Source organism: Phyllostomus hastatus, unplaced genomic scaffold (assembly GCF_019186645.2).
Source record: "Phyllostomus hastatus isolate PE091 unplaced genomic scaffold, TTU_PhHast_1.1 phas_contig_152, whole genome shotgun sequence".
Classification (NCBI taxonomy): Eukaryota; Metazoa; Chordata; class Mammalia; order Chiroptera; family Phyllostomidae; genus Phyllostomus; species Phyllostomus hastatus.
In genome coordinates, this window is record NW_025333622.1 from 13,819,058 (window position 1) to 13,846,557 (window position 27,500).

General features: G+C 50.6%; 1 protein-coding gene across 4 annotated transcripts in view; it reads left to right on the top strand.

Annotated features, from left to right (window-relative positions):
• The window catches only part of IQSEC3 (IQ motif and Sec7 domain ArfGEF 3), a 112,983-nt gene that overhangs the window by 54,642 nt on the left and 30,841 nt on the right, over positions 1-27,500 (top strand). For 3 of the 4 annotated variants that reach the window (XR_006784766.1, XM_045830615.1, XM_045830617.1), the window contains exons 3-5: positions 3,517-3,796; positions 15,126-16,264; positions 18,637-18,798. Coding sequence is in view for 3 of the 4 variants with exons in the window: in XM_045830615.1 (XP_045686571.1) it covers positions 3,517-3,796; positions 15,126-16,264; positions 18,637-18,798 (1,581 nt within the window). In the remaining variant the exon portion in view is untranslated. The remainder of the gene's footprint in view (positions 1-3,516; positions 3,797-15,125; positions 16,265-18,636; positions 18,799-27,500) is intronic. The other variant, XM_045830616.1, reaches the window with a different exon arrangement.

A 27,500-nucleotide genomic window follows, 5' to 3' on the forward strand; every position in this document is an offset into this window, starting at 1 on the left:
CACTTAGGAATTCTCCATGATGTTTTTCTGGGGATTCCTTTGAGACTCCATGCTATAGGATTCCAGCTCAGAATGCAGCCAACACTGCCATCACCACTTACCAAGGACTACTGTGTGCCAGGCACTGTACTAGGTGCCTTGCAAGCTATATTTACTTCTCACAGCAGCCTTGCCAAAGAGTTATTAGGATGCCCATTCCATAGATGAGGAGGTTGAGTAACTTGATCAAGGTCACACAGTTTATAGCAGACCAGGGTTCTACCCCAGGTCTTCTTGAAACCAAAGCCCATGTTCTTTGCCCTCCATTATATAATCTAAACTTTGCCATGTTGATGACAGCCGTCCTGGGTTTTCATAGTCAGTCACTTTCTATCACACAAGTCTGTGGAGAGGCCTAAGGAAGGGTCCTGTTTCTCCTCTTTTAACTATATATCAGGGAGGGCCATAGTCTCTCAGGTCCCTGTGCACATAGGTGGGCAAAAGTGGAGCTGGTTCCACCAGCCAAAGAGCCTGGAACCTTGGAGTTGGTGGGTCTCATTGGACTGGAATCCAGCTTCACAGAATGTATGAGCTGGAAGGATCCTGAGAGACAAGTTAGTTTCTCTCATGTGACTGGTGAAGAGGAGGAGGACATGAATTACTCAGAGCCTCACAGATCTTTAGAGGCACACATGTGCATATGCTGGAGAAGACAGCTGGGGCAGCCCTAGGGAACTCCTAGGCCCTGTGAATGAGTTCAGGCGAGAAGGTCTTGGAGCCTTTGTCTATATTGAGAGGTGGCTCACAAAGAAGGCTATTTTAAAATTTTGTTTTGTTTTAACACACATAGTTTATTTGGGACAAGGTGACTCTAAGAAGTGTCAATAGAGGAGTTAGGAATGAGACACAGAAAAGAAGGAAGCTGACACAGGTTCATTAATGGTCAGGCCATGCTTTGGCCAACTGGTACTGTGGTGCACTGGGCACTTCGGGGAAATGGCATGGAATGTGCCTCACAGTTGTTTTGCCTAAGGGAGGAGGAAGCAGGTGTATTTACCTATCGGCCTTGTCAGAACCTCTTGCCAAGCACACTCCAGCAATCAAAGAAAACAAAAGGCTATTTTTAAAGGTGTCTGTAGCCCTGAGTAGCCACCAGTTCTCTACAGAGTCTTAAAACCTTTTGGAGTGAAACATTTTGGGGTGATGTCCTTGGGCATCAGTACCAAGGACAGTTGTAAAGGAGATGGATGAGACTGAATGTTGCCCTCCAGGGGCCCTGAAGCAGGTTGTGCTCACAGGCGGACAGGGCTATTTCCAGGCGCCCTGCAGGAAGAATGGGCATATACTTTCTCAAGAGGAGTTGAAGTTAGAGCTTTAAAAGAACTTCCTGGTGATACTGGTTAAAAAAAATCAGATATCTAGAACTCATCCAACTATGTAGCTTCACTGGTGGCCACACAAGAAATGACAGAGTGGCAGAGCATAGGAATACACAGTAGCAAGGAGGGGTGCCTTAGGGAGCTGCAGGCTACTGGTTCCAGGACAGGCCAATGAGCTCTCCTTTATCGGGGGTGGGGGGGTGGGGACAGGAGAATACTGACAGGACAGATGGTCCTTCACCCTGCCCTTGGTTATTCTAGCACCAGGAGGCTCCAAAGTTAGTTGGAAGCAACAGGAAGAGATCTGGTCTCCGGTGTGATTTGGGGCATCTGACATGGAGGCAAAGCCTTGGAAGAAATAAGGAAGTCCTGAGGTTGCCTAGCTCTCTGATTAGGGCCTCCCCACCTCCCTGGGCCTCTGCTTGTCTTCTGTAAAAAAGGGAGATTGGAAGCCTGAACTAGATGACCTCAGGGTCCCTTTTAGTCCTGACTGGCTATCATTGTCCACTGCAGAGGCCATCCTCTGGCCCTTGGCTTTTCTTTAATTCTGTTATCAGCAAATATTTACTGAGCACTCAAACTTTGCCCAGCACTAAATGGGAGAAGGAATCAAATTGGATATAGGCCCTGGCCTCTGGGAGCGGACAGATGGGGGGAAAAGGAGTTAATGTTGATTGAGCATTTACTCTGCCAGGCACTGTGCTAAACACCTTACCTATACTGACTCCTTTACCCGCTCCACCATAACCCAGGAAAGTAGGTACTAGGACCTCTGTTTTAAAAATGAAAAAACCAGGGCTCAGAGAAAATGCAACTTGACCAAAGCCACACAGTGGCAGAGCTTGGGTTGGAGCCCATACTGTGAGCAATGATGTTTCTCCTCCTCTGTGAAATACACAGTGACTTTCTAAGTGCAGCTCCTAGTACTCCAGCAGATAGAGCAGGGAAAGCTAGAGTCACCTAGGAAGGCTTCCTGGAGGAGATGGGGTAGCACTGAGCCTTGAGGGAAGGGCAGAACTTGGAGGCTGACTGGGGAAGGGAGCAATGTAAGTGAACTAATGCCTCAGGGCATGCTGGAGTGTGCTGTTCCAACCAGCAGGTGACTTCTTCTTCTTTAAAAGAAAAAAGAATTTATTTGTTTTATTTTTAGAGCAAGTGGAAGGGAAGGAGAAAGAGAGGGGGAGAAACCCCCGTCAATGTGTGGTTGCCTCTCATGTACCCCTAGCTAGGGACCTGGCCCATGACCCAGGCATGTGCCCTGACTGGGAATTGAACCAGTGTCCCCTTGGTTCGCAGGCCAGTGCTCAGTCCCCTTCGCTGCACCAGCCATGGAAGCAGGTGTCTTCTTATAGTGGTCAGGTTGACAGCAGCTATAGCTGAGCCTGCTGGTGGCTTCATAGGAGAAGAGGAGGGGGCCAGGGAGGAACAGACACTTCCCATACCTGCAGGGCAAGAACCTTCTTCTTCACAGACACAGCCTGAAAGAGCTGGTGTCCACCTGCCCCAGGGGAGCTTTATGTCTGAGCCAGGCCTATAAGCATCACTCCATTCTCCAGATTCATCTGGGCAAAAATAGAGCTCGTTCAGTGTGGGTTACTTCCCTCAGGCTACCTAAGCCAATGGCCAGAGAGCTAGCCCACTGATAATTATGATAGTTAATACTTATATGCTGCAATTACCATGAACTAGGCACTGTTTGAAGAATTTTAACTAAGTCTTCTACCATTTCTATGAGGTAGACACTACTATTATGCCCATTTTACAGATGTGGGAAGCCAGTACAGTAAGGTTAAGTAATCTGCTCAGAGTCCCACAGCTAATCGGCAGAGCCCACATTTTATTTAACCCAGGGAATCTACTCTTAACCACTCAGCTCTACTGCTTCTAAGCAGAGGTCCATGACCTCTGGTTGTAGCTGCTCCTTCCATCTGCATGAGATACCCTCCCCAAGTTTAGATCCTCCTCCTTGCCTGGGGCTATTCCCTACCAAGATAGCTCCTTCTTAAAGGGGGCTGCAGGAGACACCTCCACCAGCCCCACCAGTAGGAAGGCCCATGGCTGCCAGGGTGCCCAGTTTCTCCCCCACACCCACACCCACATGCACCCTGTCCCCCTGTCCCCCAACCGAGCACCGAGCACCGTTGCCTTTTGTTCACAGTGACGGCTCCTGCGCCCAGGCCAGTGGGGGCATGGAGGACTCCGTGGTGGCAGCGGCAGCGGTGGCAGCCAGCAGACCCAGTGCCCATGCCCTGAAGGCTCAAGCCCAGGAGCTGCAGGAGGAGGAGGAGCGGCCAGGGACAGGGGGTGCCTCCCCGAGGGCTGGCCCCCACCTCGCGGCCTCACCTGGCCAGCAGCAGCCTGCCCTGGCGACAGCGCTCTGCTCCCACACCCCTGCTGCCTCTGATTACGAACTCTCCCTTGACCTAAAGAATAAACAGGTACACAGGGCCTCCAAGGGGGGTGGGAAGGGTGGTGAAGGGGCCATACCTTTGGGAACTGTCCAGGGTACCAGAGATCTCCCAAACTGGTGAGGTGAAGCCACTGGGCCCACCTCTGCTGTAGCTATAGCTCTTTTGCCATCAGTTCTCTCAAACTGAACTAAGTAATCTGCTCTTCCCCACAGCCCAGGACCCAGTGCAACCAGCCTCTCACAGAAGGGTCACACCCTTGCAAGTCAGGCCCTTCGGCACTTTGTCCAGGGTTGTGCTCATCTCTCCACGTGCTCTCCACGTGCGGGAAGCCTAAAATGCCCCACAAAGCACTAGGCAAATGGCCCATTGCTCTCTGGGGTGCCTCATCCACACTTGCTACTTAGATGAGATAGCCTAGTTTACATGCTCACTCAAGGGGCAAGTCCCTTGTCTGGGCACACACAGGCTCAAATGAGGTTCAAAGAGAATGGTCTCCTGGTAGATTGAGGATTCCCAAGATTAAGCCAGATTGGGGGAAGTCCAAAGCTCCCCTTTTGGGGAGCAAATCCTATTGAGGGTTTTTAGGCTTCATCTTCTAATCTGTGAAGCAGGAGAAGAAAATGACCAGTCATGGGGGTCCCCACCCAACTCCCCCCAATGATAATGCCACAGATTTTCTTGTTGGACAATTAAGAGACCTAAAGGAAGATCTGTGTGTGTGTGTGTGTGTGTGTGTGTGTGTGTGTGTGTGCTTAGAGAAAGATATTATGACTTTGTGCTGTTAAAAAAGAGCATTGAACTTGGAGCCATAGCTAGGGCATCCAATTCTTGTTCCTATTCTAGTTAACTCTGTGACTTCAGGAATGCCAGTTAAGCACTCTGGGCATTGGTTTCTCGTCAGCAAAATTGGGAATCTGACTTTGAATCATCTCTGAAGTCCTTTTTGCTCTGAAATGAGTAGGTTCTGAAGAACCAATCTTTAGCCCAGTCACAAGGTGAGTCTTGGGAGTGGAAGCTAGTAGAAAGGTCACTAAGGCTGAGTCAAGCCAAACCAACCTGATTTCTTTCTTTAGGCATCTATGCCAAGCTATTATCCTAGGTCAGGGGCCAGCTGTAGTTTGGGGTATAAAGAAGTTGACAAAATCTCTTATGATATCTATGTAGACATGACAAAAAGTAGATTAGATCACAGTATAGTCAGGTGGATTGTTCTCAAACAGAATTCTCAAAAACGTTTATTTTTCCATCAGTGCCAATTCCCGTGTGTGAGTAGGGTACTGTCCTTGGTCTTGCCCAGTTCAGTCACTTGTAACAAGGTACTGCTTTCCAATGACACCGCTAATAGGGGACAGCTAATACCTTGATGATAGAATCGAAGATTTTAAAAATACCTCATCATGACAGAAAGATGGTTTAAATGAAATAAATCAAACAAAATAGGGAAAAATCTAAAGTTCTGCTCTTTGCTTTGAAAAGCCCACAGGACCAGTATAGGGTGGGCAGGCTCGGTCCTGGGAGAAGGGCCTTAGGATCTCGGTTCACTGTGAGCTCAAGGTGAACCAACAGCTGGGGAAGCAGGAGCACAGCAGCCATCACAGAGGGGCAGGCAAGGCCCCAGAAAAAGGAGCAGCTGGCCAGAGCCCCACACTGGTCAGGGCCTGTCTGGAGTCTGCGCTTGGTTCTAGGGGCTTCACTTAATGGGGGAGATGAGAATCCTGAGGTTCTTCTAAGAAGGAGAATAGGATTGGCTGGGGTCATATGGAGAAACTGTAGACACGAAAACAAGCTTTAAATATGGAAGTTCTGGCATGTGATAAAGGCATTAGGTGTATTTTCTATCATTCTAGGTAAAATAGTGGTACTACTGAATGGAAGCTATTGGTGAAGAAGCTTCTAGCTTGATTAACAGTTAAAGCTGCTACACATAAAGCATGTCTAACTTGGGAGGTAGTGAGTTCTGTGTTCCTGGGAATGCTCACTCATGGTCAGTTGGCCCAGATGAAAGAGTCCTCTCAATTCCCCATGACCCTGCTCCTTGGGGACAGAGACTACCTCTTATTCATTGTTCCTTCACCTTCCCCTAGCATCTAGCAGAGCGTCTTGGACATAGTAAGAGCTCACCGAGTATTTTTGAATAGCTGTAATGTGCAAAGTCACAAGGGATTAGGGTATGAAAAGAAAAGAAGCATGGTCCTTACCTGCCCCTCAAAGAGGTTACAGTGCCATTTAAGGAGTATCTAGTTAGTAACAGCCAAGAGGACACAGACTTTGGCTTGGGCAGGAGAACAACTGCCATTCTGATGACAAGGTGGGATGTGGAGAGCTGTTGGGCTGCCGATTAGTACCCTGGACCTTTTTTATAGTGGACATGTTTCTAATAGATGGGTTTGCATGTCAGGCCAGCTGGAGTGGGACAGGACAAGTGAGGATTAGTAGAGGCGATGGGGTCCTCACACTAGGTGGACCTAGTCCTGGAAAGGAGCTCAATTCCCTGGCTCAAGTATTTCTCTGGGCCAAGCATACACTGTGGGTAAGGGGAAGGGGCAAATGGGATTGAGGGGCTAGAACAAAGTGATTGAAAACATGGCACACATTTACTAGAGACTGAGTCTGCTCTTCTCTCTTCTGCAAATGGACTGTGTGACATTGGGCAAGTTGCTTAACTTCTCTGGGCCTCATTGCCTCATACTTCTTTGGGGCTTTGTACCTGCTGTTCCCTTTGACTCCACTGCTGATATTCCTACTCCCTCCACACTCCTGCACTTGGCCTCCATCACTCCTTCTTTTGCTTTGGGACTCACTTTCAGCACTCCTTCCTCCCCCAGGCAGCCTTTCCTGACCTCCCAACACGGCTCTGGATGCCCCTTCTCAATGATTCATTAGTCCAGGCCTTCCCTGTCATAGCTGCTTAGCCCTATAACATTATTTCCTGTTTACTTGCCTCCCTCTTGGAGGCAGGGCACTTGACTTATATTCCCAGTGCTGGACACAGTGCCTGGCATGAAGAAGATGCTGGAAAGAGGAAAAGGGAAAAATAATAACTCAGTGACCTGAAGGGGGATAGAGATGAGCATGAAGCCTGCAGCTAGGACGTGACTCTACTTTAGCTTTCTTTGAGATGTAGGATTTAGTATTCCAATCCTGCAATCTCGTCCAGTCACACAAATCCTATAGTCCTTGGGCTGGAGGGAATCTTGGACAATCCTCATTTCCCCAGTCCACCAGCCTGCCAGTCCTGCTCCATCAGCTGGTCATTTTCTGTGATTCCTCTCTCTCTCCTGCATCTGCTCCATCCCCTTACACCATTAATGCTACCTCTTAACTGTTTTCCAAATTCTGCCCTTTCTTGCCCCCTGCCCCTACTCTAGGCCAGCCCACCATCTTCTCTGGCCTGTATTCCTGGGAAAATCTCCACAGATCCCCCTGCTTCAGGCTGTGCCTCTTCCAACCTAATCTCCACACAGCAGCTGAGTCCCCCTTGTAAAGAGCACATCTGATTAAAACACTCCCCTGACATGAAAGCCTTCCATGGCTCCTCAGATGTGTAGCACAAACACTTCTCCAGGCTTTTCTATCACAAACACTTCTCCAGGCTTTTCTATCACTCATGTCCTGGCCCACTCAGGGTTCCTGCCTTTCCTATTTACCTTTCCCCAAATCCCCATGCCATCCTTTGCCTCTGGGCCTACACATATTTTATTTTCCCTACTGGGAATATTCCCCACCTGTCCCCCAGTCACCTTTGTGTGAGTGATCTCTCCTCATACTTCAGGCATCAGCCTAGCTGTCCATGAGTCTGGCTGTGTGCTTTGACTGAGTGCCCCACTGCTGGCTCTGAGCTGTCCAGTTGCTATCCCACTCTAGGGGCAAGGACTATGTCCTTCTCTGGGCTGTCATAGAGTTGAGCAGATTGTGCACAGAACACCTCCAGGGGTGCTACTTGCTTCATAGTCTGTGTGAGGAGCCAACACTCTGGGCACTAGGTGCTGCCCTGCCCTTGTCAATCATTGTTTTCCTGTACCCAGCACAGTCCCTGGTACCTAGGAAATGCTCATGATTGGAAGAATACATGAGTGAATGAATGAATGAATGAATGATTAAAACCCACCCCAGGCTTCCCCACTTCCCTGACCCCAATCTCCTCCCCACAGTCGAACAGTGAGCAGGACCTTCTGCACAGCTTCTCTCGTCTTCTGCTCCCTCACTCACTTCGCCTCACTGTAACCCTTAGGGCTACAACCTTGGGGGACATGCAGATCCATCTGAGGGGCCCTTTAGGAAAGTGGTTGTGACAAGGACATAGAGGGCACAGGAGTGATCTCCAGATGCATAAAGTCTCTCTGGAAAGATGTATCCTGCCCCCTGCCAGTGTGGAGGAACAGCCCACTGGAACCCATCACAGATGCCCTTATTATATCCACAGCTCTCTGTGCCATCCAACAGGGGCTGTGGAGCCATTGTCAGTAGTGTCCAGGCCTGCTCCCCAAGTTAGGGTCCTGGGCAGAAGCCATGTTCTCCTGGACAGCAGCCCCTTCCCTAGTAGATCCCCTATTCCCAAGCCTCAGGGGCTAGCCTCACCACGGGGCACCTCTCAAGAGGAGAAGTGGTGCCTATGTTTCCAATTCTCTGGGCCTCAGTTTCCTCATTTGTGAAACAAGGGATTGTATCAGACGTGTCTGAGGACCTTCTTGCTCTGAAGCTGAGAGCTCTCCCATGGGCCTGGGGACCCAGGGATCCCCTCTGCTCAGTGGAACGGTTTTGCACAGCTGCTCTGTCCGGGGCCTGTGAGAGATCTGGGGACAACACAATGCCAAAGACACAGTTCCAGTGCTCAGGAGCCCACATTCCTGCTGCGGGTACTGACATGTAACCTGTGCTAGCTGGCATGAAGGGCCCTACTGGGTGTTTTCCATGCATTATCTCCCCAGATCTGCACCATCTCCCAGTGAGCTAGGCACTATTACTCTCCCCACTTAAGAATAAGAAGACTAAGGCTCAGTGATATAAAGTAACCTGTCAAAGGATACATCCCAGGTATGGGGCATCCCTCGTGCAGCCAAGACTTGGACAATCTAGGATTTTAACGGAGCACCTGCCCCTATCTTCTCTGTTCCAGTGAAGGGTAGTTCTATGTGAGAGGCACCCAGGACACTAGGGGAGGACCAAAGAGGACAACAGCCCAACCTGGGGTTCAAAGTAGGCTTCCCAGTGCAGCTCACTTACAGGAAGTCTCTGTGACCTGGGAGTAGCTGAGCTGTAGCACCACCCCACCAACCTGGCTTCCCAATGTTCCTCAGCACTGTGGCTGCCCAGCTAGCTGCTCTTCCTTCCCTACCCTGACTTGGCGGTCATCTCCCATTAGCAACATGAAAAAAGAGGGAGCATGTTCTAATTAACACTTAGAGGCTCATTAGAGAGACAGATACCCTGAGCTCCCCTCCAGTGCATCTTCTGACAGAAGCTAAGATATTGCTCTCTTGGGAAGATGGGAGGTCAAAATTACCCATGATTCATGGGGTTTAGAGAGAACAGAGCAGAGCCGCTCCTTGGCCAGTGGGCCCAGAGGCCCCTTCCTCCCTGAGGCTGTCCTCCCCTCCCACATCTATCTCTCAGTCTCTGCCCTGGCCCTGGTTAAGAACAGGGTTGTGGGGGGGGTGGAGTTGACCTGGAGTACTGTCAAGTCCCCAAGCACTATGTGAAGTGGGGCAGAGAGGCTGGGGGTTGGGCGAGGAGGGGTAGGGATGGAGTACAGCATTTGACTCCAAGCCCAGATCCAGAAGAGAGCCTGGATTTTTCTTTCCCCTGAGACATAGGCGAGAATTCAGTTTGGTTCATATCTAAAAATATTTATTAAGCCCCCACCATGGCTCTGGTTCAGCGCTGGGCACCTGAGATGCAGAGACAGATACTACTGTCCTGCCTATAGGTACAGTCTGTAGGTGCCGAGAGAGCACTGAGGGCAGGGAGGAAGCAGTGGGGACCACTGCAGGCTGGGGTTGCAGCAGGCACAAGACTGGAATAAATGGGAGATGGTTGTGTTGAATGCATTGGAGCAAATGGAGAAGATCCAACAACTGAATTCAAATACCACAGTGAGCAGTTGTTCCGTGCCAGGCTCTATGGTGGTGCTACACATGGATCAGGGGATGACGAAGGCATGCCTAGAGGATGACAGAGGCCTTGAATAATGTATGCTCTGTTGGAGTCTGGGGGAAGATGAGGAATTACATAAATATCAGAGATTAGTGGGAAAAACAATATTCTCCATGGGGGCCCAAGGCAGAGAGACCCCATCTGTTGGGGGAGGAAGCCTCTCTGAGAAGGCTTCCTGGACAAGGCACATTTCAGACAGGTCTTGGAGGAAGGAGACAAGTTTTACCTGGAGGGAAGGGGACTGGAGTGAGATTTGAGGGTGGTTAGAACATTGCAGGCTGAGCAAATGCTCAGAGCAAGAGAGCTAAGCAGAGTTGAACTGCTGTGTTCATGGACTTTGTATAGTAGAGGCTGGGAGGCAGGCCAGACCAGACTGCTCAGCTTCAAAATGTCAGGAGGGAGGATATAAACTTCTTTTGGGCCCTGGTCTCAACCAATGGAAAGCCTGTGTTTACATCTGCATTTTGAGAGCATTGGTCAGGGTAATAGTGGGTAAGGTAGATGGCGGGGGTGAGAGGGAGGCAGGGAGGCAATAAAGAGGTTGCCAAGTATGGTCCAGGTGGGGAGTCAAAGAGGGTTTCCCACCTGTGGCAAGTGTGGTGGAAAGCCGCGCTTGCACTGCAAAAGATATTGGAGGGGGTGTGGCTATAGGGCTTTGAGACTGACATATGTGGGGGGTGGGGCAAAGGAGGACCAAGGACAAATGAAAAGTTTCCAGACCTGATGGCAACACAGCCAACATGCTTTTAGACAAATAAGGAAATCATTGAAAGGTGGTTTGGGTGAGGTGGGGGAAAGATGATGGCTTTGCATAGGTGGATGGGGGATCCATGGGCTGTTGGAAATGCAGGATCAAGGCTAAGAATAGAGATTTGGGAGTCATTCATAATCATTATTGTCATTAAATAGCTACCACTTATTGATCACCTACTATGTACCATGTGCTATGTGAAATAACTTAAGCCTCACAACAAGAAACAGAGTCAACATGATTAACCTTATTTAACAGATAAGAAAACTTATCTTATCTTATCTCCTCGGAAAACTCTGGCAGGTTCTCTGAGAGACAGAGAAGTTAAGAAATGTGGCCACAGTCAACCAGCAGGGAAGAGGCAGATCTGGGACTGGGTGTATCCCCTGTGGTTTGTTCTTCAACCCATTAAAGTAGAGTGAAGTTATGACAGTGTAGAGGAGGTCCTCACACTAGAGGGGAGATATCAGCTTGCAGAACATCTTTAGAGTTGCCCCAAAGGCTCTGCCAGAAATAGGTTCTCTTTTAATTACTTATTAATTAACTACCAGGGGCTGCTCTAATGGCTTCCAACACAGAAATCACAGAAAATGTCCAAAAGTACATAGAAAAACAATTCCAGGAAGTCCAGAAGTCCAGAAAAATAATTACAATGTGTCTGGAGAACAGAAGATAGCACATATATGATTTGTAACTAGCATGCTTAGGGATTTGGTGGTCAAAATGTAGGATTAAGGAGCTCTGTGGAGACAGAAGAGCTGAGGACAGAGCTTCGGGTTGATAAAAATATGAAGAGTTGCAGGAGAGAGAGGAGAAAGGTTGAGGATGGGCCATCAGATTTAGTGATGAAAGATCATAGGTGACCTTCCTGAGAGTCATTTTAGAAGACTGGTGGGGACAGGAGGCAGACTGCAAGGAGGTGGGCATACAGGTTGTATCGGCAATTTGGCATCTGTCCATGGAGCGAGGCAGAGGGTGCAGACGGGCTCTCCAAGAGGTTCAGTGGAGATAGAAGGTGCTTGGGCTAATGCCTCAGAGCAGGGGAGCCAAGTGGAGCTGTGTTTTATCTAGCCTGGGAGATCTGGGAGAGTCTGCAGGCAGGTGGAAAGGGGTCAGTGGAAGGGTGGGGGTTGAAAATACAAGTAAAAGAGAGACGAGGATGAAGTGAACTCATAAAGGAGGCAAGAGAGTGAGATCATCAGCTCTGGGAACAGAAAGTTACAGGTCAGGTTAGGAAGGTTTTTTGGGTCACAAAGATAACTTTGGAATTAATTCTTTAATTTTCTTCAGTAAATATTTATTAAAGGCCCACTCTGTCCTGGGCACTCTCCAAGCACTGGGGATGAGATAAACAGTGAACATGGCAGGCAAAGTCTCTGCCTTCATGGGTTTTATAGGCAAGTGGAGGACTTGATGGAACATATTTAAGAATTTAAAATCAGATTATCTTCTCTGCATGGGTGAAGCATGGACAGTGGCTGGTAGGAGTTTCCTAGGGTTATCTCAGCCAGCCTCTGCCTCCAAGCAGGGTGATGGACTGTGCAAGGGGGTTGGACCTCTTCACTGGTCTGGAAACACGTCAGGCAATGGGATTTCACACTTTCCCTTTCCCAATAGCCCCTCATTACCTGAAAAGAATGCGCTTAGGTATGAGGTTTCCCTAAAAGTATGAAGAGGCCAGGTAGGAAAGAGGTGTGAAAACCTGTCCCGTGTCAGTTTATCTTGGTGCTTGGGGAGGGGTAGGAGGGAGACAGAAGTTGAGGAGAAGGGGGCCAGAAAGTGGTCAGTCCCCCTCACTCTATACTTCCCCTTGGAGGATTTTCCTGCCTAAGCCAAGGCCAATCTACATTCTAGCCTCGGAGAACCTGCCAGAGTTTTCCAGGGAGAACAGCTGAGCTACAATGCTCTCTCCCTTCTGGCATGATTTCTGCAAAAGCAGGAACTAAATGCCTGGAAAGCAGGTGTATCTCTGGAGCTCCTGAGTACATGAGGTCATACTTAGATAAAGACCCAGTAGGCAACTGTCCAATTGGTATGGTGGCAGAATTCTGAGAGGGCTCCTGAGACTCCTGCCCCCTAGTGTACACATCATGCATAACAGCCCCCCCAAGTGTGGACAGGACTAGAGAATAAGGGGAGAGATCACTGCCGTGATTAGGTTACCAATCCATTGACGGTGACTTCACCTAATCAGGTGAATCCCTTAAAACAAGGTGAAGCATCAGAGAGAGTCTCTCGCGTTGGCTTTGGAGGGGCAGACCACCCTGTTGTGAAGAGGGCGATGTGGCTGTGAACAGCAGACAGACTCTAGTAACTGAGCCTCAGTCTCACACTTTTGAGGAACTGCCAACAACAGTGAGCTTGGAAGAGGACTCTGAGCCTTACACGGGACTGACAGCTGAGTTGCAGCCTGGTGAGATCCCAAGGAGAGAAGCCCGCTGGTCTGTGCCCAGACTAACAACATACAGAACTGTGAGAAGATAAATGGGTATTGTTGTAAGCTGCTAAGTTTGTGGTAACTTGCTAACCCTGCACAAGATTCGGGCACCCACTGCCGAGAGCCTGGCGGCCGAGAAGCAATAGATAACATTCACTTAGTATGACTTTTTTTAAGAGTACCTTGAAGGCCCCTACAATATGAACATCATAAGGACAGGGAGAGCTTCCTGCCTTCTGCTTAAGGCCTTTTACTTTGTGAAATGCAAATACTTCTTTCTGGGAGGAGTCATATAGGAAGCTTTTTTGGCCATCCACACCTTGATATGATGTTTTCCAACTATCTTCAGAGAGGAGGTTGGGAGTGGGGAGAGAGTCAGCACAACGCCACTTGGTTCAAGGATGAGTAAAATCACTGAATGGTTAGACTAAGAGAGAATCCTGAAGACAGGTTCTAGGGCATTCATTTTACCTGGGATTGTCCATGAGGATTGGGATTATATCTGTGAGGTCTCCTGAGGTAGGAGGGTACTTCTGCTGGTCCCCACAGGGAGGGGACTCCTGGGAGTATGAGGAGGCAGTCACTCCAGCTATAGTCTCTGCTGCATTGAGTCAAGCAGGAAGTGGGTAGAATGGTTCTTTCTATTGAGAAATGAACTATTGCCTTTCTATCTGTACCCCTCCCCACCCATGGCCCTGGGGGAACACAGGAGGGATGATGCTGTTCTTGCCTTGAGTTGTGTATCTCAGCCCACCTACCCTGACTCTTCATTCAGGAATGAACTGTGTAAGTGGGGTGTATGGGTGTGGATAGGACATAATTCAGGGCCCAGGAACACGATGTCACTTTCCAAACTTCCCTAAGGACCGATTGGAGCCCACAAGGCTACCATTTGTCTACCCTCTTAACATAGCCCTTGTCCTTATTTAAAGGCAAAAATTTCAGGGAAGAGGCATGGTTAAATGTTGTTAATTACTGACATCTTGGGAGGAACATCTTTCTAGTCCTGTCCTGAGAGATTCTCATAAGAGAGAAGTAAGAGCATAACCTAAAGGGTAGAAAAGACCATAGACAGGACAGAGCTGAAAAGAGGCAAGTAAAGAAAGGCCTTGAAGACAAATGGGCCCCTCATCAGACGTTTTCCTGGGTTCAGATCTACCCGGAGGAGGCAGTGTGCCCCCACCAGCCAGCCCCACCAAGTCCAGCGCTGGTTGCACAGCTCGAATTTTTGAGAACAGAGGTGACTCAGATTGTAAACCATGTTAGCCTGGAGGGACTTCCACTCTTGAAACAGCCATCCCTCAACCTTTTGGTTAAATTCACCATCATTGAGCACCTACCATGTGCCAGCCCTTGGGCTGGGTGCTGGGAACACAGAGACGATCAAACCCCAGGCCCAACCCATATGAAGCCCCAGGGAACGCCACAATGCAGTGACATGAATACTGAGAGGGAACACAGGTGACCAGGACTAGCTGCAATTTTTAGCATTTCTGTTTAATTTTTAAATTATTTTTAAATGTGCACAATAGTAGAAAGAATAGTGTAATAAACTGCCTTACAATCATCACCCAGCTCCAACAATTCTTATTAATATTGTTTCATCTAACCCTTCCACTTTTTGATAGAGCATTTTAATACAAATTCAAGACATTATGCATTTCATCCATATATACCTCCACACGCATCTCTAATAGGAACATTTTAAATCACCACTAAACCAGAAACATCTTACTGCAATCTGTGACCCCCCCTCTCCCCGACCCTGCAGCCGCAAAAAGCCCTGGAATCCATTCCTACAACCTACACTTCCAGGGGTCTTGACAAAGACCTGGTATTTCGTGCCATGACATGCTAGTTTTCAGACCTGAGCCCTTCTGTGCCCCCCATTCCTGGGTGCCTGCAAAGGTGAGCCAGTGACGCCCTGCCTTCAGGTACAGCCAGCAGCACCATCTTTCGCAAGGGCTGTAAGGCCCCTTCCTTAACTGCGCTCTTCCTCTTTGTCCTTGTTGCAGATTGAAATGCTAGAACACAAGTACGGGGGCCACCTGGTATCCCGTCGCGCTGCTTGCACCATCCAAACCGCCTTCCGCCAGTACCAGCTCAGCAAGAACTTTGAGAAGATCCGCAACTCGCTCCTGGAGAGCCGCTTGCCACGTCGTATCTCCCTGCGCAAGGTTCGTGCGCCCACCGCGGAGAGCCTGGCGGCAGAGAAGGCGCTCATGGAGGGCTACGGCCTCCTGGGGCTGCCGCTGGTGCGCTCGCCCTCCCTGCCGCCCACCTTCGCCGGCACGCTCACTGAGCTGGAGGACTCCTTCACCGAGCAGGTGCAGTCCCTGGCCAAGTCCATCGATGACGCCCTCAGCACCTGGAGCCTCAAAACCATGTGCTCCCTGCAGGAAAGCGGCTCTTACCAGATACACCAGGCCTTGCACACCGGCACTGGGCCGGCTGGCCTGGAGGCGGGGATGCAGGAGCCCGACAGTGCCTGCCCAGGGCTCGGGGAAGAGGCCGCGGAGGTTGCCGGCCTGTCCCAGAGCCACAGCAGCACCCTGATGATGGCTTTCCGGGATGTCACTGTGCAGATTGCCAACCAGAACATCTCCGTCTCCTCCTCTACCGCTCTGTCAGTGGCCAACTGTCTGGGCGCACAGACTTCACAGGCCCCAGTAGAGTCCGTGGCCAGCCAAGCTGAGCCTGACAAGGCCCACGGGCAGGAGGCTCCAGTGGCCCCAGACGCGGGCCAGAGAGACGCACCAGCTGAGATCACGTGCGCAGAGGAGGGAGCCGATGGGGCCCTGCACACCATCCCGCACGGGGCCAAGGACTTGGTGTTGGAGGAGACCCGGGCAGCGCAGGCAGAGGAGGAAGAGAAGGAGGAGGAGACAGGAAAGGAGGGAATAGGGGCCCAGGCCGAGTCCGAGACAGAGGCCAGCGACAACTTGGAGAAGCTAAGCAGCAGCAGCACGTCCACCAAGTCCGCCAAATCAGTCTCGGAAGTCTCGGCCGCGGCCTCCAAGGAGGCCCTGCAGGCCATGATCCTGAGCCTGCCGCGCTACCACTGCGAGAACCCTGCCAGCTGCAAGTCGCCCACGCTCTCCACGGACACCCTGCGCAAACGCCTCTATCGCATTGGCCTCAACCTCTTCAACATGTAAGTGAGCTCTGGCTCCAGAGAGGCAATGGTCTGGGGAGGTCCTGGACGCAGGAAACAAGAGGCGGACCTGCACTGACAGATTAGCAGGGTGCCAAGTGATTTAGCACATCACCCCAGGGCCCTTCCAGGTGGTATACATGCCACGACTTCTCCTTGAGATACTGTGTACAAATACACATTTTTTTCTAAATCCTCACCTAAGGGTGTTTTCATTAATCTTAGAAAGAGAGAGAGGGAAGAAAGAGGGAGAAATATAGATGTGAGAGAGAAACATTGGATCAGTTGCCTCCCCTAAGTGCCCAGACCAGGGATATAATCTGCAGCCTAGGTGTGTGCCCTGGCCTGGGATCGAACCTGCAACCTTTTGGGGTAATGGGACCACACTCCAACCAACTGAGCCACCCGACCAGGGCTACAAATACAGATTTTAGTTTTAATTGTTATTAATTTATTTTTAAAAATAGGAACAAAATAACATTTCAAATCCTTGTTTTCACCACTATTACTGCTTCAGATGAAGCTAGGTTTTGAAAAGTGAGAGGATATAAATGAAAATACAGTTTTAGGTAAATAATAGCTCAGGTAACTAGGATTGAGCAGAAATCATTCCGGTAGGATATGAAGTTAGGGACACACAGCAATCCTGTGGGGCTGATGAAGAGCAGAAACAGACAGCGGGCAAAGCAAAACATGAGGAAAGGTGAATGAAGGACTGGGTGGGGGAGAGAGAAGAGGCCCACTTTAGCCAGTGCAGGTGGAAAGCCGAGCGGGCAGGACAAAGCGGGAGAGAGAGACAGGAAGAGAGTATGAAGCAAGCAGAGGTGCAGTACAAAGAGAACAGGGGAACGGAAGGAGAGGAATGAATGACTGTCAGAGTCCCCACCTGGACCTTTCCTTTTGCTACCGGAATGATGTGGTTGGTGGCAGGAAGAGTGGGCTCACACGTGGAAGCTGCAAGCATGTGAGGCCCTGGTCCCCACCCTCCACTCAGCCCTTCTCATAGCCCTGAACCAGGAAGCACAATATCCCTCCTGCCCACACGCATGTTACTTACTGAGTGCCAGGCACCGTGGCCATATGGGTGAGTAAGACACATCGCCTGGTTTCAAGAAGCATATATCGCAGGGAGAATAGCATCTGCACTCTTCCGACAATATTAGAGTTAGTGTTGTTTTGCGATTTTATAGAAAGGAAGCAGGCTCACACTAGGGAGGCGAGTTGCGCCCTGTGAAACAGCTGGTAGGCAGCAGACGGCTGAGCCGGATCTGTCAGACTCCCGGTCCATTGCTCTTTCTTTTGCGTCAGGCTGCCCTCTGGTGAGCGCAGCCCCCACCTGACACATCCACGGCGTCATCACTTGGGCACGCACACAGATGCTCACACAGATACTCGGATCCCTTAAGACAGTGGTTCTCACACTATCTCTAGTGAAGGACCAGTTTGGGTTTGTACCTGATACATTGTGGGTCAATTCTTGTGCAAAATACAATGAAAATGAACTGCTAGAAAAACAGTCACATGCTTGGTTGTCCTGAAAGTGTCAAAGTACTATAAAACAGCGGTTTCCAACATTTTTGGCACCAGGGACCAGTTTCCTGGAACACGGAAGGGGAGAGAAGGAGCCGAGCTCAGGTGACCTTCCCATGCAGCCGGTTCCTGACAGCCTGGGGCCCTGGGGTTGGAGACTCCTGTTATAAAAGTTTCAAAATGTTTACTCTCTGTTTCTTCCCTTACCTTCTCCTGGAGCAGTGACAAACAGTCTAGGGAGCAGTGTGGATTTGCAGACCACACCGTGGGCACAGTCGCCTTAAAACACAGCACCCACACCCATACCCACATACAGAGACTCGGGCCTGGGAAAGTAAATGCTGCAGAGCATGATTCTTGTATCTCCACCATCCACGGGGAAAAGGGCTGTGGGGGAGATCTCACCACTGTTCACCAATCTCATACTCTCTGGATTTCAGGGTGGCTATAGGCAACAGGACACAGAAAAGACCCTGGGGACCTCTTGGCAGGCCTTGGGGACCTCAGGGTGAGATCCAGGGGGAGTGAGACAGGAAGAGAGAAAACACCTCTTCTCCTGCTCTGGAATTCACTGTACTTGGCTAGTCCTCCCCTTCCCCCCTTCCCACCCCACACTATCTTCACTCCTGTGTGGGGAGGTTCAGGAGACTGCGGCCCTGGTGAAAGGTGCTTGCAGTGGGGAACCCCTCTGCAACAGGAGGAGTCCTGGCATTTCCTGAGAATTCTTTCTAAGGACCTCCTGGCACTGTTCATGGATTCTGTGGGCTAGAAGAACAGGAAAAGAAATCATGGATGGCCTTGACTCACTCTCTACTCCTCCCCACCCCCATCCACACCCCCAGAAACCCCGACAAAGGCATCCAGTTCCTGATCTCTCGTGGCTTCATCCCTGACACCCCCATCGGAGTGGCCCATTTCCTGCTCCAGCGTAAAGGCCTCAGCCGGCAAATGATTGGAGAGTTCCTGGGCAACAGCAAGAAGCAGTTCAACCACGATGTGCTGGAGTGAGTGCCCTGCTTATCTCTGGGTTCCTCTTCCACCCCAGGCTCCCTGCCCCCTCTCTCCATTCCCCCTCACCTGCCCAGGATGTCTGGAGGAGCCAGGGTCCTCAGCTGCAGAAGGACTCAGGGAAGAAAGAGGGGCATCTGCAGTCTTGTCCATTTCCCAGAAATCCTCTCCCTACCAAGCAGCTCTTTGCTTGGTCCCAGGACCCATAACCCCCATGGCCTTTAGTCCATCCCTGCATTCTGGTCAGCCTGTTTCCCCTGGAAAGTCTGTTTTTCATGGAGCACGTTGTGTGCAGGGTGCCATCGGCACAGAAATAGTCAAAGGAGACAGATAGGCCACGCTCAGGGACAAGAGAATGAGCCTGGAAAAGGAGAGAGCGGCCCGTGCTGGGGCCGTCTCCCCCTGGGGGTCTGCTCCTCAGTCCACCCTGTCCCTGCCACTCGCCCAGCCCTTGGGCCTCCACAAGTGTCTGCCTATTCCCCACCCAGGATCAGTTTTATATCAGTGGAGGCAAATATGAGACAGAAAAACGAAGGGGTTCGACTGAAGGTTTTTAAAACAGGAAAATACCACAACGATATACTGATCACCTAAATCAGAACAATCCAAGAAAATTACTGTAAAGCCAAATAGATGGGAGGTGGGGTGGGGTGCGAGGGCTGCCTCTGCTAGTGTGCCACTTTGTGGGTGTGAACAGGCCGGAGCTGCAGGGCAGAAGTGGCATCACTTGGGGCTGAGCAGCAGGGCCTTGGAGCAGCCTTCCCCTGGCAAAGAGAGGGTGAGGCCCCAGGATGTGTGCTCCAAGCCCCGTTACTCCCCAGATGTTCCCTCTCTCTTCCACTTGGTCCCTAAGGTCAGTTGTTCTTGAAAGTCATCATTCTGTAGGGAGTCACCCCCACTTCCCTCCCCCCTTTCTCCTCAGATACAGTCAGCAGAACTGTCTCCCCTGGGGTCCTAGTGGAGCCTCTCCTTTTTGTCCTGGATCTTGGAGCAGCAAGGGCCTGCTACACAGGGGCAGAGGACTCCCCATCAAGGGTTTGGAAGTGTGGGAGTCACCCAGTCTAGCTGGCAAGGTTGCTGATGTCCCTGGAGTGGAAGCTCAGAGACCTGGCTCAGTTTAAGGAACAGTCTTGGTGCTGTGTCTTCTGACAAGTCACTGCCCTTTGGGCCTACATTGTCGTGCCTACAGAGTGGGGATGCTCGGTTATAAGGGGTGGACCAGTTGCCCTCTGGAATCCTTGTCACATTCCTAAACACACTGTTGGGGTGGTTGTCTAACTGAGTGCAGTCAGAGAGTGGGGGCTTGGATCCGTCTGAGAGATTGTGGAATCCCCAGGATGCAGCTCCTGCCTCTGACTCTCGGTGGCTTTGGACAATTTGCTGTCCCCCTCAGATCTGATGGCTGACGTGCTCTGAGTGCCTCACAAAGGAAAGTAAGCTGATGAATGTGGGCATTTCCCTGTCACCCTCCTTTCTTCTGCCTCTGCCTCTGGTTCCTCTTACGCTTCATCACCAGCCCTGCTGATGGCGCCCCGAGAAATGGCAGAAAGAGGAGAAAGATGGAGTTTTCCAGGCACCTTCCTTCCCCCGTTTTGTCTCCATTTGGGTCACCTCTCAGGCTTTTTCAGTGGCGTTTGTCCCTTTTCCACTCTGTAGGAGAGTGAGCAGCTGTGTCATGCCCTATGGTTCTGTTCTTTCAGACTGCCCCACACCTCCTGGGTGATTCTGCTTTTTCCCTGTGCTCTGAGGACAGAGGTGACTGTTTCACTGGCAGTCCCTGACTGTCTGCTCTATTCTCTTCTGCCTCCCCAGCCTCCACGTCACCTGGCCCTGGAATTTTAACCTGTCAGGCTCACATTGACCTAGAATGCTGGGAACACATGGTTCTTCTCCAGCCCAGGTCATGCAGCCCAGCACAATGAAACTAATTGCCATCTTCCCTGGGAGACTGAGTGTGTGGGCTGGAGACTGACACTGGCCGTGCAGCCTGTGCTGGCAGGGCACCGGGGCTGAGGACTGGTCTGGCAGCTGAGGCAGGCTCAGGCCTGGGATGAGGAGGCAGTGTGGTCGGTTGCAGAGATGGCTGCACCTCAGAGGAAGGGCCTACCTCTGCACCTGGCTCTGTTCCTAGCATACTGTGTAACTTATGGGAGCACTTGTCCTCTAGGCCTCAGTTTTCTTACCTGTAAAGTGAGAGGGTTGGGCTGTGTGATCTCAGAGGTCCCTCCAACCCCTGCGAAGCTATCATTTTTCCCATTGCTCATTGCATTTGTAGCCCACTGGCATTGTGCAGGACCGCTTGCCCTAAATGTGGAGACCATGCTTTGTCACCCTGCCGGAGTATCCCTCAGGCTCCAGGGAAGTGCTGGGGCACCAGAGCTCGTGGGAGAACAGGGAGACCATTCATCATCCACTCAGTAAACACTGAGTGCCTACCTTGACTGTGTAGGAAACGGGGCTGAGCTGGCGGTCCAGTGCGGTGCGGGGGGTGCGGGGGGGGGGCGGGTGAGATGTGGAGGGAGGAATAGCTCATGGCCTCAAGGAACTTACAGACCCGGGCATCAACTAGAAAGAAGAACGGAGAAGCCTGGAAAGGGAGGCAGGGGCGCCGATCAAGTTCCAGCGGACATCGTGAGTTTGAGCAAGACCCAGGACAGAACTGAGCTCCAGTTCTACCCCAGTGACTGCCTTGGCCCCTCGTGCTTTGTTCTGCAGCCACGCAAGCCCTGGGCTCTGAGGTCCCAGCGTGTTCAGCCTCTGCACACAGAAAGGAGCCCTCCTCCCCCGAGTCCACAGTGTGCTGACCACCTGGTTTGTCTCTCAGCAAAGTGCCAGAAGAGAGAAGGTGGAGCAGCAGGAAGAGGCAGGCACTAGCGGGGGAGCCAGACGCTGGGGGTTTGGCATTTCCCTGCTTCTCAAGCCAACCGTCCTGGACACCTTTCAGGATCCTCTGCCTATTTCTTACTCTCACCAGAGAAAACACAGAATAAGAAAAGTCACCGGTGCCATTTTGCCCAGGCCTGGAAAGCTTCATTGGGATTCTACACAGCTCCCGTGCCCCCGCCTGGTGACATTCAGCGAGTTGCATCAGTTCTGTACAAAGCTGTTTGCTGAGTAAAAGGACATAAATCACTCATCCCCTTGGAGACTGAGACAACCCAAGCCACAGCACTCTCCAAGAAGCAGCCAGACAGGAAGGGGAGAGGCTGAAAGCCTCTGGAAGGGGAAAGGGCGGGACCCCTGAGACCCATCCCAACTCTTTTGCCTGTGGGGACAGGAAGGAGGGCTATCAGCATCTGCCTCAGCGCTGACCTATGTCTGAGCATCACAGAAGCAGTAACATTTGCCTCCAGAATCAGGCCCTCAGGGCTCATAGAAGCTGACCTCTCCATCCCTTTGTGTCCTACTTCCATAGAAGACACATTCCAAGGAGGAATGTGTTCAACCAGGCTTAATTCGAATAATAATAGAAGGCATTCTGAGCTCAAAGGATCATGTCCACTAGTGTTTACCTGGAAAGGGTGTTTTGATTTTTTAAGGACAAACCAGTCTTACTTTCATTGGTCAAGTGGGAATAATATAAATTAGATCTTTTAAATGCATATAAAGTACTTAACTCAGCACCTGACACTTAGAAAGGTCTTTTAAAAACGTCAGCTATTTCTATTATTATCTTTCCCACTTGAAAGCACAAGGCATTAGATAGATACCTTCCCCCCGACACACACACACCCCACCCCTAACACAGGCAAACCACAGGCTCCTCAGGTTTGGTTTGAGACCAAGTTCTCCCCAGACAGCAAGAACTTCTGGGCTTCTGGGGAAGAGAGGGAGCTTATTCGGGGACCAGGCTGGACTCTGGGGAAGTCCTCCCAGTGCTGAGGAGAGAAGGGCAGTGGCTGGCCCAGCAGCAGGATCCAGACAGCAGCTGGGATTAGGACCCTGTGGGCCTGAGAGCTTCTCTCTCTCAGTTTTCACATGGCTGGGAAATTTGGCTCTGCTCTATTTCCTTTCTGAAACATTCACTGCAGCAGGACTGAAGGCTGGTGAATGGGGTCTGTGCCATGGTGGCAGTGAGGAGTCTCTTTCCTGGCCTGGGTGGTCTCTCCCATTGTGGATCTCACACACAGAGGGTGTCGGCGTCTGTGATTTCCATGGGAATGCACGAAGGGCAGCCTTTGGTGTGAGCTGCCAGAAGGAAATTTCCCAAGTGTTCCTTTTCTCTGTGTCTACTTCATGCTTTGTTAGAGATTACAGTTTGACATTTTAGTCAGATTTCATTATTTCATTTCCATTGAAATGTGTTGGCCAGCGTGTAACAGATTTGTTCTTTTTAGGGGACATTCAGAAATGAAGACAGATTGTCTGTCAAACTCAACAGGCTGGAAGGCTCTGGCCTTTCATCGGTAGGAGAAATTATTTGAGAACATCCTGCCGTAGTGCCATCTGGAGCCTCGGAACGGTTACCTTGTTCCTGAGGAATTCCACGCGGAAGATGGGAGTCTGCTGGGGCCAAGCAGACCCTGATGCGTCTGGGGGAGGGTGGAGAGAGGCCTGAGGCAGAAAGGGATAGAGACTTCGGGGTTATTTCCACTGCTCTGAAAACTAGACCCTGCCACCACCCAGAGGAATGGAAGGAGGGGATCTCTTCTAAAAGTGATGTTTTGGGGTTTATGGCCTTGACCTCACACCTCTCCAGTGCCCTTCCCCCATCCCCATCCTACCCATCCACCTACCCCCTCACCTACTACCCCCCCACACACAGATACACACACACACACAACACATAGATGAAAGATTCCCCTTAACAGTAAACAGTCATGAGCATTTAAGAGCCATTTACTCCTGTGAAGATCTTGGGACCCCAAGCGTAGGGTGAACAAGTCCAGAGTTGAGACTCCCTTTGGCTTGGTCACATTATCATACAAACTGGGCTTTTCCCCAAAATGAACATACCTACCACCCAATTCCTTCCTGGTGACTCAGGCCCTAGTCCTGGAGGGGTCTCTCTCAAGCCCCATGTGATATTCAGGTGTGGCTGAAACTGGCCACCCTTAGAAGTGGGACTTAAGAAGAGATTTTCTGGGAGTTCCCCTCTCCAGGGGGCTTTTAGGGGGACTGACTGTCAATGAGTGAGCAGGCCTTGAGAAATAACAATGACAGCTCACATATAATATCGAGCATTTGCTGTGTCAGCAGGCACTGTTCCAAGGCCCATAACACACAAAACCTCATTTCTGCTTCACAGCAAGTCTGAGGCGAGTGCTGTGGAACTGTGCCAAGTGAAGGAACTGAGGAGCAGAAGCTAGGTAGCTTGTCCACAGCCACGCAACTAGTCGACGGCTGAGATCTGAAGCCAGGCAGAATGTTCCATAACCTGAGTTCTGAGGCCTACGTCGTCTTGCCTCTGCACTTCATCCCCAGAGAAGTGCGGACATGATGCCTTTACAGTCCCTGTCAGTGTGAGTCATGCGCTGGGAGGCCTCTTGGATGTTCTGCTAGCCCAGCCCTCTCTTTTTACCCAGGTAGAAACCGAGGCTCAGAGAGAAGAAAAGACAGTCCCCTGGCCAGTGGCAGAGAATGGAATGGAATCGGGCACTATCCTTTGACTCACTTTTATTTGCTTTGCTCTGACCCTCTCATCTGAGAAGAAAGCAGGCCCAGGAAACTGACCCACAAATCTTATGACGTCTGGGCCAGATTCAATTTCCTCTCTCTGGTGTCTGTATAGTTTAAAGGGTCAGTGGGCATGTCTAATGGTATGATTTCGGGCACAGGTGACTGGTGGTGAGGGAAAGGGCCTTAATGCCTGTGCTGGAGGGAAGGAACTTCAAGTCCTCTTACTTACTTGGCATGTCAGTTCGGACTTGGTTTCCAGGTACATAATGAAAACTATCATTTATTAAGCCCTGTTCTATGCTAGGAACTCTACATACATTGTCTCCTTTAAAACTCTGCCACTCTGCCCATGAGGTGTTATAGGTATCAGCTCCATTCTACAGATGGGGAAAGTGAGGCACAGAGAGGCTAAGTGACTGAACAGCTGAATGACAGAAACCAGATTCAAACCCAAGGGCACCTGACACCAAACACCTGACACCTCATCTCACCCACGGTCACTCACAGAGCAGTGGTCCTCAGATGTGGCCCCATACTGTGGCAGCAGCAGCAACAGCAGCAGCACCTGGAAACTTGATAGCGGCATCAATTCTCAGACCATACCGCACACCCACTGCATCAGCAACTCTGGGGCCAGCACTTTGTGTGTTAACGAGCCTGCCAGGTGATTTGGGTGCCCACTCAAGTTTCAGATCCGCGGGCAATCAGGGAAGCTGCCAGGCCCAGCAAAAGAATCATCTCAGGAATCCACACTGACTTCTAATGTGATTGGGTAGTTGAAGCTGAGTTCTTTTGGTTCCTGAATCTTCAAGGTGTGACTGGCAGCCATCTCTCCTGAGCCCCCTCAAACAAGATTTTCTTTGTCCTCCTGTCATCACCAGAAATGCTGCAGGTCCTCCTGCATCAGCTTCCTTCACCTCAATTTTCTCAGCCACTTTGCAGTTTTCTGAAAAGCCCTGACCTTTGTTGGCCATGTTAAGAGTTCCGACCAACAAAAATAACCTTCTGGCAAATGGGGATACTTTTCACTGAGTTGTATGAGCCCAGAACTGCAGAAATAAAACAAGGTTTTCTACATCCCATGGTACTGGGCAGTTTTGTTTCCCACCCTCCTCCTGACCTGAAGTCAGTTCCCACCCGGACCACAGGTCCCAGGTCTGCAGCGCACACGCCTCCACCTGGTCTTGGCCTGCACCTCACCTTCCAGCTCTCTTCTCTCTCTTCTGGCCAGTTAGAGGTCCTTGCAGCTATCATTACCTAGTTTCAGCTCCCAACCAGTTCCTTTGTCTGTCAGACACTGTCTTACAGTCACAAAAAAAGCCGAGATGATGAAATTCATTTTGATCCGAGGTCATTTTGATCTACCTGCAATACCAAGTGATTCCACACACAGATCAGTGTTGAGCCATTTTTTTTCTCAATTATCCCTCTACATACAGATGTAGGGAACATCTGTGCTGATGTTTCCCCCGCCCTTGTGGGGTACTTGCTGCAGCTGCTGCAGACACCCAGATGCCCACAGGAAAGATGGAGGCCTGCGCAGAAACTGCCCCACACCACTCGCGACGCACTAGCCCATCAGCGGCCCCTGCTGAGGCACATGGAGATGAGCTCAGGTGGAAGCCATCTCATCAGCCCCAGTTGGCCCAGATCTCATCACTCACTTGCCTGTGCAGCTGAGGGAAGGGGGAAGGACATGCACTCCATACTGCCATGCTGCCTGCTATCTGGACTCTACGGGCCCATGTCCCTAGCAGTTCATCTAAGCATCAGGTCAGCTCCAGATGATATGGCACAGCAGGCTGGTAGGCCCAGCCATCCTGGATCACCAGGCAGGGCTTCCAAAGGCACTGGCCACTGGGTTCCTTCCCCAGCCAACTACGTTGCTCAGGGTCTCACTCATGCACTCATCCTACAAATGTTTATTGGATTCACATGTATGGCAGGGATGCAGAGATTCAGAGCACTGCCTCTTCCTGCAGGAGCAATAGCCTGGTGGGAAGACAGGCAGGGAAATGTTAAGACACGGGACACAAGTGCAGTGGTAGACAGAAGACATGTCCAGGGTTCGGTGGGGTCAAGGAAGACTCCTGGAGAGACTGACAACTAATCAGAGACTTGCAAGGTTGGGGTTGAGCGGCAGGAAGAAAGAACAGCATGTGCCAAAGTGTGGAGTCGGGACAGTGAGCCGGCAGGAGGGGAGCCAGTGTGCCAAAGGGGCAGAAGAAGCCGGGAAGCTAGCAGGGTCTGGTTGGTTTGCTGAGGAACCCAGGTTTCCTACGTGGGACATGGGAAGCCCTTGAAAAAATATAATCCAAGAAGTGAGTGACAGGCCCAATGGTATTTTACAAGGGTTGTTCTGGAGATGATTTAGAGGCAGTGAGGCTGGTTAGGAGGCTATTGCAGTCATGTTGTAGAGAGAATGATGCCCTAAATTGCAGCAGTGGCCTCAGGGAGGGTAGGAGTCGGTGGAGCCCAGAGGTATGGAGAAGCAGTGGGCCTGGTGGCCAGATCCCAGTGGACAGCCTGCTGAGCTGCTGAGATCTCAGGGCACTCAGTCTCTGCACATGGTACATTTATGTTTCAGGCCCAGGACAGGAATGTGTGCAAATTATACTACGTAAACGTCCATGTATCTTCTGTTTTGGAGGGGAAGAAGATGCTGGGTTTGGGGACTTGAATCTGAAGAATTCCTCAAACCAGACATCATCAAATATTTACTGAGAACAAGTTAGAATATTAAATGCCAAATAAAACATAAAGTACATACAACTTGAGTTCTCTTCAAGAGATGCTAGCACAGCCTGTGGCCATGTGAATATTGTCCATGACTGACACTCAGACAAGAGCACCCAGACACATTCCACGGGCAGGACTCAGAAGCGGGCTCGTTAAGTTCCAGTCAAATGCACAGAGTTGAGTTTACATGAGCCCTCCACACACAGCAACACGGCTACTGAACATGGTCTTTTATAAACAATACAGATCAACCAAAAAGAACCATAAGTAGTTAGTGACCAGTAATAAAGTAATAAAGGTGAACTCATCACAAGAGATAAATACAAGAGCCGTCAGCATG